This window comes from Pavona decussata, unplaced genomic scaffold (assembly GCF_977016875.1).
Source record: "Pavona decussata unplaced genomic scaffold, jaPavDecu1.1 SCAFFOLD_282, whole genome shotgun sequence".
NCBI classification, from domain to species: domain Eukaryota; kingdom Metazoa; phylum Cnidaria; class Anthozoa; order Scleractinia; family Agariciidae; genus Pavona; species Pavona decussata.
The window spans coordinates 188,502-200,000 of NW_028145683.1; the positions used below are offsets into that span (position 1 = coordinate 188,502).

The 11,499-nt window shown below is 36.8% G+C and overlaps 1 protein-coding gene across 1 annotated transcript; it reads right to left on the reverse strand.

Moving 5' to 3' along the window:
• Positions 1–1,195: 1,195 nt before the first annotated feature.
• LOC146455201 (uncharacterized) lies at positions 1,196–6,909 on the reverse strand. The gene is made up of 4 exons (XM_085094557.1): positions 6,806–6,909; positions 6,258–6,352; positions 3,829–3,960; positions 1,196–2,274 (listed from the first exon to the last, which is right to left on the reverse strand). The coding sequence occupies exons 2-4, from the start codon at positions 6,343–6,345 to the stop codon at positions 1,196–1,198; spliced, it is 1,299 nt and encodes a 432-aa protein (XP_084950683.1). The 5' UTR covers positions 6,346–6,352; positions 6,806–6,909.
• Positions 6,910–11,499: the final 4,590 nt, after the last annotated feature.

Below are 11,499 nucleotides of genomic sequence, written 5' to 3' on the forward strand. Positions count from 1 at the left end.
TTTACTTTTATATTACAAATTTACTCGTGTCACATAATAATGTTTCACGGCAAATGTAAACCACAGTGATAACTTTTGTCCATCGTGATCGATTACAACACAGTTTAACTGATTGACAGCAACTGTTCAACATTTTCAAGGGAGTAATACTGTCAATGGTCTATAATGTTAATATATACAGCTATTTCAAGTCAGAATTATACGATAGAGGCATTAACTATACAAGTAACCTCTGCATGATGATACTGTGTATTTTCTTTATTATAGATTTTGTCCAATTTGGCCCTACTTGTTTATGCTGCTTCCTAACTATACTTTTGCAGTCAATTTTCTAAGCTCCAATTTTAGCAAGCAGTTTGAAGATTAACTCTCCTTACATCCATTTTTATTTAACAGAGTGGCCTTAATTAAATATTATTAACCAATGTCAAAAATCAGCCGTACACGATATAATAACATAAAAATGACTTGTTTGGTAAGTAGCCGCGTAGAATCCCCTAAAAATGGCTTCAGCAAAGAAGATAACATATCCTGAGATGCCGTGAACTAACATAAAGGAATCGGTGCAAATAGTTGAACTGAGTTCTTGAAAAGTTTTTAATTATTATCAGTCCATTTCTACCGTTAACCAGCGCCCTTATCATAACTTCACAAGTGTAAAAGCTATGACAATGACACTTGGAGATTATATAGTATCTCTAAAAACGTTTTCCTCGAGGTTTGCAACGGGAAATGAGCTGTCACATGCATGACCATGAATTCAGTCGACTTCAAAATTAATGCCTTAGATTAAAATTAAAACCTTAGATTTCCGCCCAAAATTGACCCAAAAGTAATCAAAATGGAAAGTAGCTAAAATTATCCAAAAACAAAAATTCACTGTTAGAAAAATTATTTTTTTTTTTATCTTAAAAGAAGAATCGGATTTTTGAAAACTCTGCCGGTCAAACATTGATTGCCTGACCTGACCTCATGTAACATACGAAATTATTCCCAAAAAATTTTAACAAAAAATCAAAACGTTTTGTTTTGTTTGCTCAAATAAAAAATAAAAAAAAAAAAAAAAACACAATTGAGCGTGGAAAGAAGCACCCCTCTCTACTTTGTCTACCTTAGATAGGGTTACAGTACTCTCGGTGCTCGTTACAATTATGGTTCCAAGAGTCAATTTGTTGGGCTTGTGCATTTTTTTTGTCTACTTGTAGACCAGTTTGTACAGAGCACTATTGATGTTGCGAAGCCAATTTTTATCCCGCCAATTTGCAATTGCCAGGTAAGTGTGACCTTTGTGTTCAAATACTTTAACGTCAAATGGATATTCTGCTGAAAGCTCTTCATATTTGATAAACTGTGATCCGGACAAACGATACAAAACCGACTTCCCCCCATCATTAATGTTGTCGGCAACAGCCAGGAACGTTTCACCGCAAATCGAAAATGGTTCCCAGGCGCGGCCTGCGTTAGTAGGAATGGACTGGAACAAAACAAACATGCTGCCATTCCACTTGTAAATGAACGAGTCGGTGCGGTAAGAAGCTCCATTCCGAAAATTAGCAAAAGCGAGGAATGTCTCACCATTGTTGCTGAAGGACTTGACATCATGGGCACCATATGTCTGAAGAGACTGCAGTTTGACAAAGCTGTCACCTGACCACTTGTACACAGAGGACTGTACAGAATAGCCCTGATTGTCGCTTCTGCGGTTTGTAAAAACAAGAAAAGTTTTAGTTTTTATTGCAAACGTAGTACTTGCCGTAGCATCCTCGGTTCTTATCCCTTGGAACTTGTTAAACTTGTTTTCGTCCCACTTATAGATGACTGAGTTTAAACTATGCGTAGTGTCATCATAACTATTCGTGACGACGAGAAACAGGTCCGACAATATTTTAAAGGAGTTAAAACTATTTGCTCCGAGTGTTGGAATGTTTTGCAGGACGATGAAGTGGGTTCCATCCCACTGATAGATGGTAGAGTTCAACCGATATGTAGTTTTATCCCTGTAATTAGCAACAGCAAGGTAATGTTTGTCAGCGATCGTAAAATATTCCATGTCACGTCCTCCTTTGGTGTCTATGGTCTGATAGAGGACAAACCTTCCGGTTGAATCGTCCAGTTTGTAGATGTAAGATTGTGTGTTAAATCCATTGATATCATCCTTAAGGTTAGCGAAGCCGAGAAACAGACTCCCATCGATGCTGAACGGTTCAACGGCGCCAGAACGTTTGGTTGGCAGGTCTTGATATTTTTCGAAGTGGAGCCTTCTACCGGAACAATCTTAATTAAGAAAAACAAACATTCCACTTAACATTAAATAGGAAATTTTATTTAACATCGATGTAAACAGCATATCTTTAACTTAAAATGGCAAGCTTAAGAATGCCATGATTATCACCGTCAATATGATGTTTGAGCAACAGCACTGGCACTTTCCGTATTCGTTGCATTTTCTTGTTATAATTGGGTGTAGTTAATAGTAAAGGGCCGGGCTTGGATAAGAAAAACATTTCTAATTTCCAAGGGCAAGACTCTTGAGCCCTATGGGATGAACAGACGCTATGAAGAGTTCGTTCTCAAGGCGAACCGTAAAATGAAAAAAAGGCAATGGATTTATTAGCCTACGTGTAGCTGTACCTGGCTACACGTAGGCTATGGATTTATCGGATTTAATGTAGAAATAAGGTTTCATTTGTAGATTTGTACTGGACGAGACTGTTCGGGCAACTTCACAAGAGCACAGCGCAATTTCCGACAACCTGCGAGTTGCGTTTAATAAAAGCTCAATAAAAATAGTTGGCATATCGGGTTGCGCCATTTAACAATAGCACGATTTCAAAACAAAAACAAACGATCGCATTGAATCAAGGGTTGAAATGGGCCTCTAATCTGTTTATATGGCTATTTTTGTAATGGCTTCTGTACACATTTCTGCCTTCTATGTTTATCAAAAAATCATATCTCACTGAACTTTTCATTAGTATCATTTTAAATATTCCAAGCCGTTTTTTCATTTTTACCTAGCTTTTTGCAGTCCCTGAAGAAGGTTGTCTAACCGAAATATTCATGGCAGTGGATTGTTTTCGATAAAGGTTTTCGCTAGCGATTTTCTGTGCGAAATTCAGCTTGGCGCGCAATTTCTTTAGGGGGAACATGAGTCTTAAAAGTGTCGATCGACCGGTCTGGATGTAATTTATTTTAATGTCTCGGAGATGTTCCCGAAATCGGTCACCTAGTCTCTCTCCTGTCTCACCAACTGTATAACGTGTATATTATGCAAATGATAACATTATTGAAGGGTGGATGTAAAACGAACAGTGTTTGAATAGATCGGTTGTGTAGATTTGTGTCGGTATAAAGGTAAAAGGTTTGTGTCAAGAGGAATCTCATGTTTTCTAGGTGGTGTTTTAGTGTGTGAAGTTTCATCTTTCTGGAAGTTCAAATGTGTTTTGTAAGTACTTATTATGCCCATCAGTTACTAGTGTTTTTGCGTGGTAGCACAACCCTTTTTTTTCCATCTCCCTTTTAAACTATGCTACGTCATCTCACTGAAACGGTGTTTGTGCAAACAACGTGAATCTTCATAGTTTTGGGGACAAAGACAATGATTAAACGCACAGTGATGAATGAGACGAGTTTGGAGTTTGTAAGTTGACTGTTTTCAACCTGAAGCTCTCAAGCAAAGGTTTTCGCAAAACTTTGAACAGAATGAAAACACTATTAAAAAGTTGTATGTTTACGAAAACTTGTCCAGTTTAATCAACGTTACTATGGTAACGCAAAATTTATGACCCGACGATTCTGTCTGTATAATGTGAAGTCATTTTTACCTACCTTCAAAGCAACTGGTACGTTCAATCTCTGCGGCTATTCTGTCGACTAGGTTCTTAACCTTTTCTTGCTGTTTGTTAACCTCGTCGTTTTGTTTCCTAATCGTATCAATGACTTCGTTTTCCGCGGGGCAAGCTGCAAAGCAAAGAAAGCAAGCTGCAAGGAATGTTTGTGGCAACACTCTGAATACATAATGTAACACCACGAGAAAAATATTATTTTAATCACTGATAAATCTGTAGGAGAAGTTTTGATAATTATAATTATCGTTGCGCTCTTGTTATTATTCCGGTTTATCAGGAATAAGAGACTAAGGAACACAGTTTATGCTTGTGTAATCTCTTTTTTCATATTCAACAATCAATAAACCGTTGTAAAACTGCAACATTTCACTCCATGATTACTCTAGCCTGCGTAGCTGGCGGTATTGTAGGCGCGCGCGAAATAAAAGGGGACTTGAGCAACGATAACGGCAACGGCAACGAAAGCGTCACTTGAAAATATAACTTCGTGTTACTTCTACTACTTCGCGATTATTCCAATTCGTTTAACTTGTACAATGTGGGCGAAGTATATGGGAACTAAATTGATAGGAACAGCGTTCAAGTAAGGAAGAAGGATGAAAAATTCACCGTCGTGTGCTCACGTTCTCCACAAAACCTTGAATTTGGTCATTTCACGTCGTTGTTTTGCTGATGACGGCAAAGAAATGTACAAAACATAAAACGCACGTGCTGAGCGACTGTTTTCCCTCATTAAACCTATTGTTTTGTGGTGTTTTCGTTTCCTTTGCCGTCATCGTTGCTTAAGTTCCCTAAAGTTTTGGCGGCGGAGCGGCTAGAAGGGAGCGGCGAAGCCACGAGAAGCACGGGTCACATTGCCAAGCAAGAAGTTTCCCAAAACTTTGAACAGAGAGAAATTACTATTGGAAAGCTGTATGTTTATGAAAACTTGTCGCAGTTTTAACAACGTAAACTTCAAACCGATACCAGAAACCACTTAAAAAAAATAACAGAAGTGTCGAGATAGATTTTTCTACGAACATGAAAAGCAAAGATCTGATAAGTTGTGCGCACGTGCCATTTTCATTGGCCAATCAGATTGAAGAACGTGAATGTTTTTTCCAGATGTTTTCTTCGAAAACAAAACATTTAGGCATGATATTAGCGACGCCCATTTGCTCTCGCTGTCCTTCCTCAGTCAAATATTTTCAGCTGACAAAACATACCTGCTACGCTATGCTACAGCGTAGATTAAATTGTTTTCATTGTTTTAAATAATTAAAGAAAACCCACGGTTATCCTTCAGCCAAATAGAAGAGATTTTTTTTAGTGGTATCACGCGAAGAGGAATTTAAAATCGAGCGAATGTGGTCTTCCCAGACTTTGCATTTGATAGATAAAAGGTGAATGGTTTAGCGGAATGAGCGGAATTACCAGATCTGGCAAGGAGATGTTTGTGAGGAAGAGGGTAACACGGCTCGTTTTCTTTTAGGTGAAATGAGTGAAGTAAATAATCTACGAGAATCAGGTACACAACCGTCATTTTCAAATAAATTCCAAACCTAACAATCAATCGTGGTATTTGGAATAAACGGACAAGACGTTTATTTTAATTTATCCTTTTTTTACCCGGTGTTTATTTGAACGTTAAATGGCATGAAATTAAATCGAAAAAATTGGTTTACTAAATATTGTAGTTCTTTTCTATATATATATATAAAAAAAAAAATAAAAATAACGAAGTGTGGTTTTTGTCTCTTTAATCCAAGAAAAATTTGGCGTTAATTAATTCTCTGGCTGAAAATATATATGGTTTTTTCGGCAATTTCGCTCTTAGAATTCAGTAAATGACACATTCATACCCAGGAAAAGGAAGCCCGAGTACTCCTAACAGGAGTGAAACCTATGCACTGAGCTATAGAGGATTCGTGGGAGCTAGGCCGCCATTAAACTGGTAACTGCGTGTTTCTACTCTTTCAGCTCACAACAAAACTTCTTTCCACTCTCCGTCTCAAAGGTCACCATAGGGTAAAAAGCTTGACGGTCGGCACCCGCTCTCGGGAGAACTCTGATCACTAGCTTAGGTTATGAAAGTAAACATGATAAGCGGTGAAAATATCTTCGAGAAAAATTATTTTCCAGATTCGAGTGTCTGGAAAAAATGCGCAAAGTAGTTCTCCTTGTAAGTAAAAAATCCATTTTTTATGTTTTCTTAGTTACTTGGATGAAAACATTCCGCACCTTCCTTCGGTATTTTGCTTGTTATTATTTAGAGCGAATCAAGATTTTAAGAATTTTGATAAATATGTGTAAAAGAAAAATCGATTCACCCAAGCTACATGCATTTTCATTTTTATCTATATTTTTTAATTATTTCTATCATGAAAACAATTTGCGCCTGGCTTGCTGTTTGTTATTCAGAACATTTACCTCCAGACTTCATGGACTGTTTTGCCATCACCTCCACATGGAACACTGTGATGACGAGGACAAGGAACATTGTTTTTTCAAAAGCCATCTTGATTCTAACGAATTAAAGAAAAACCCAAGTGATTAGTTATAACATTTGCTACTGTAGACTATGAGCAGTTAATCTTGTTTCTTATGTACAGTAAAGCAGGCTGAATGTCGCCCTAAGGGAAGCAAGTGTCGCGCTCACTCGTGAGGCTCGCCAGCTTTACTGGTCCTAAGAAAAATAGGCAACCGCTCCTAGTCTAGTTATTGGTTCGTATTGAATAAATTACCAGTGGCGAAAGGATATAAACGAGTTGAATGTGAATTATTTTCTCCTTTTTTGCCAGAAATACAAGTCGCTTTAATTGCACGTATCGATGCGTTATCTTAGTGAAGAAACAATGTTGACAGGTCAGCACCGAAAGAAAAAAAAAAGAGAGAAAAGAAAGGGAAAGCCAGTAGAAAAAAAAAAACAACAACACGCAAACAAGACAAAGATCAATTTTCTACTCTGTAGCACATACCTCAAATTTGCAAACGTTGTATTCTGATCAGATGTCCTTGTTTCAATTGGGTGTGTGTAGCGCACTGTCTGAAGGATAACAGGATGTTAAAGGTTTCGATTATTAACGCACACTCTTTAATTATTCATCATAAAATGATCAGAACACTGTACGTCAGACATATTTACAAATTTGTGTAACTGCTCAGCAAGAACCCCCTTTTTTTGATTGTAGATTGTCTCCCGTCTGGCGCGCTTTTTTCTTTATCGAGAACTCTTGGTAGCATCTGTCCACCAATATGAAGTAGAATCTAAGCCGATCAGATCTGCATGGTTGGAATCAAAACTTCAAAAGGAGAGATTTGAACTCAGATGATCTTTTATTGGGACATGGAAAAAAAGCCCAGTTATTTAGATCGATTTTTTTGGCATAAACACTAATTAACACAACCCTAATAGGGACGGACTAAATTGGCCGCGATCGCGTGGTGGCCTTTTATTAGGGCTTCTAGTTCACTCTTAACTATCCGATTCCCAATACATTTATGAATAGTTTTTGTGCGCTAGAAAAGTCATTTGAAACAAAAGATGCCATAACTTTTCTACCGCCATTGATAAAAATTACTACCATTTTTGTTTTCCATTTGGGATAAGAAATTATATTTTTTCTTGTCAGAGAAAGAAGAATGTTAAGGAACATTAAGAGCTAAAAGAAGTACAATGAATATTAATATCTACTACACAAGTGAATAGTGCTTTTCGCGCGCTGATTGGCTAGTTCGAAGGTGATAAGCGAAGTACTTTAATTTTTACCTCCGAGCAGTGGAAGAAAAACAAAATCCCGTTTCGCCACGGTCACTTAATTATTTCGATAAACAAGGCGGCTTTTACAAAAAAATACAAAAATGGCATCAAAGTTTGGTTGGACGGCATTAAATGGTAAGTTATTTAATCTTTCCAACCTCATATTCTGTACTGTCAATTGTCGAGTACTATTTTAAAAAGTAAAAGATGATACATCTGATGTGTTGCAGCATTGTGTCGAGACGAGGAAAAACACCAATTGAAGAAATGGCATCCAGGCAGAAGTTCTACTTATCCGTAGGAAGGCGAGACAGAATTTTTATAATAAGAAAGCGTTATCGCGAATGAGCATCGCACGGCGAGTTCACCAGTTTCATTTTCAACCATATGTCGGTATAATTAAAGTAATTTTTTTGGACTACTAGTTAATCAACTTGTGTGGTATATACTAAAACAATTATTCACCTCGGTGTCGGTGAAATTGGTCGATATTTATCTCGCCGCTTCGCGGCTAGGTAAATATCAATTATTTATTCACCTCCACATCAGTGAAAAGTGGGTAAAAAGAGCAAATATTTGATGTGATCTTTTTATGACAGCATTAACAGCATTGGCGAGAAATGGCCCTTTTATGAGAGCTAACGATTTGATTTAAATGTGGGGTATTTTAGCAAAGTTGGAGCCAGACTGCGTGTAGTATCACTGAATTTTCTTACGAATTGTGTTGCATTTTTGTGGGAGTCAATACAAACAGTTCCTTAAAAGTATACAGTTATTCTTCATATCAAAACATCTGATAAGAGATTTATATCTGAATTTTGCTTTTCTGATATGTAACAAAAGAAAATTATCAGGGAAAAATTAACCAAGCTGTGCGTATGTATGTGTTAGAAAATATTAACCTTTCACTGTGCGAATAACCAACTGTATGAATATTGCGTCATATTTGTACTTGTGTTTTTCTGCATTATTTGAACTGTACTAACTTTTTTTGGGCAATGAAATCCTTTAATTTTTGGTCTCTGGCAAATATTGAGGCATATTTATTAGCACAAGGCTTCTATGCTTTGAAAAATAAGTCAGGAAATTAAATAATTATAATTAATTAATAAAGCAGGTGTCTTTGCTAGTCAGGAAAACAGGGGTGTCATTAAACTAATCCTCATAAGGTGTCAACACCACCAGGAAAAAAGGCGGTCTTAAACTAATTGGAAGTTTCACACCCGACTATTTTAAATGTATTTCCATCTTTATTTATAATTGACATTGAGCAAAGAAAAATACAGGAGAATATAGTGGAAACTTGCGACACACATATACACAAAACAAATCAGTACCTTTATATTTTCACAACTTTCTCCTTAATAAAGCCTGGAACATTTTTTGTAGCACAAAGGCTTTTATAGGGCGCCAAATGTGCAAAAATTATTCATTACAATTATAACGAAATTATTTGAAGCTTTGGCTACACTACTTTTCGAGTAAGAAAACATTACGTCAGAGGCATGAACTTCCACTTATTGTGAAAATCATTTAACTTCTTATTCTTCCCTGCAATATATAATTCAACTTGATATTTCTTAACTAATAAGACCTTAAAGAAGGAAATGGTCGGGTTTGTATTATTTCGCCTGCAGTGCCAATACATTAGTGATTTTCCTACTAAAATACAGTAGTTCAACAATACATGAATATTTCCATGCACTAACACCCACAATTACATCTTTCAAAGATAAAGTAATATCTCCTTTCATAACGTCGTAGACATCGGAATCCACTTTTTCTAGTTTCTTTAAGCCAGCGACACACTTGACTGGCATGTCAGATATCGGCGATTAAATACGCCGGCATTCGTCAAGTGTGCCCGTTCACGTGATTTCCTACGGTCATTACTGTGAATCGCCAGTAAAGTCAACCTATCAGGTTGGGCGATTTTATCACATGAATTTTTAAAACTGCCACATCGCCGCGATCGGCGAGAAAAACCCCAGGTGTGTCCGCATCAGTAGGTGGCGAAAATCGCTTGCAATTTTCGCTGGCGAGCAAATTCACTGCGAACGGCGTTGAAAATCGCCGGCTTTTAGCAGAATATTTGTGCAAGTTGTATTAATAATTGAGTACCTTATATTGAAAATCTCGCGGATACTTTTCCATACAGACTTAAATTGGCAGAAGATAAATCTCAGATAAGTCCTCCCGAGTGAAGGTAAATTTACCCTGTAACCTCTTTGTACCATTTGGTAAAATAGCTTTTAGTTTAATTCACATGCCACTTGATATGTGCTAATAATGACATCATTTGGGAAAAGTAAGGGTTATAATTGATGAAAGAAATTGTTTGTTTTTTTAATTTAGCTTTCCAAAAGTTTTGATAATGATTCTTTAACTTTGGGAAAGAAGCTGAAAAAATGGCTGTGTGGTTCTCCAGAACTATTTATTTTAATCGCCTTCCTCGTTCCCCATCACTGAAAATCATTGAAAATTCTAAGAAATGGGGGAGGGGTGAAAGGGGTGGAGGGGGACCATCCACACAGCACCTTGATCACTTGATATTTGCTGCTTTTCGATCAAAAAACAAAAAAAAACAAAAAACAAAAAACGGAAAATGGCCTGTGGTCCACAACCCACTATCCAGTTTCATGTAACTTTTTCAAGACAGAGTATTATTATTTTATCCTTAAAAACATCCTTTTCGTTTCTTGTTTTTTAACAGGACCGGAATTTATTGGGTTGTTATAGACTGATATATTCCTCCCTTGATTCACGTCTTTATACCAACAGTTGGAAGCCGTTTCATAGCTTGCACAGGTAAATCGGCTTTCCCGGTTAAAATTTCGTTGGTAACTAGAGCTAAACAATACATCATTCCAAATACTTCATTAAGACGTCTAAGCTTACCACGTAAATCATTACGAATCAAAGTTCGAGATTACCCTTTAACTTTACGTTGTAAAGTACGCTGTTTTACCTTGCTCGTTTCAAGAGTTTGTTTGTCACATGTCCTGTGGGGGAAAGCCATTTTTTAGCTTATCCAAAAAAAAAAAATGACTACAAAATGAAACCGATTGTAATTTTACTCTCTCAAGTCCTGCCTTTCCTCTTTCGAAATCAACAATAATCGTTTGGGTTTTAAAAATAAGTTAATTAATCTTGCATTGCCCTACCTTCTGTCGCATCTTGACTCCCCCTAACCTACTTGGAAGCAACGGGATTCTGAGTTTCCAAGATTCGCCCCATGTAACGGAATCCACAGAGGTATTGGATTCCGGATTCCATCCCTCTGGATTCCGGATCCCAACCTTCTGGATTCACTGGATTTCGGATTCCAACCCTCTGGATTCCGGATTCCAATAATTTGGAATCCAGATTACGGCGTCCTTGGTTCTACTTCGTATTTTCAGCTCTAGTGTAATAATTTAAGGTGATTCCGCTGAAAAAGAAGGAGTATTTAAAATTGTTTAAGACTTGGTCCAGTTCATGACTATGTTATGAGCATTAATTACAAAAATGCAATAAAAAAATGGGGGTCACCGTGCTCGTTTTTGTGCAACCTGGATGGCTATTATAGTAAATAGATTACCCACGAGGTTTATATTAGAAACGCTAGTAAAAAGAAAAGGGAACTATCATTTCTAGAAAAATTAATTTCTTGCATTAAAATATCGAAGCAGTTCAACAAAATTTACTTTAATCGTACACAACAAACTATTTTCATTGAACTGGAATTAAGATTATGAAAGAAATCAAAGATTTTACTGCGTGTGCACGTAAGCAGCACTACCTAAATACGTGCTTTTTAAAGCATTCAAATAAAAATATCTCAAAGTAGAGTATTAAACTTTTCTTTAAATCGCGATATATAGTGGCCAACCGTATGACATTTAAATTGATGCATTAAAAAATGGGGGTCAC

Coding starts and splice junctions, on each gene's coding strand:
- LOC146455201 (XM_085094557.1), bottom strand. CDS start 6,345: ATGGCTTTTGAAAAAACAATGTTCCTTGTCCTCGTCATCACAGTGTTC. Junction 3,961..6,257: donor ACAGTCCATGAAGTCTGGAG/GTAAATGTTCTG, acceptor TTTGCTTTGCAG/CTTGCCCCGCGGAAAACGAA. Junction 2,275..3,828: donor ACGTACCAGTTGCTTTGAAG/GTAGGTAAAAAT, acceptor TTCTTAATTAAG/ATTGTTCCGGTAGAAGGCTC.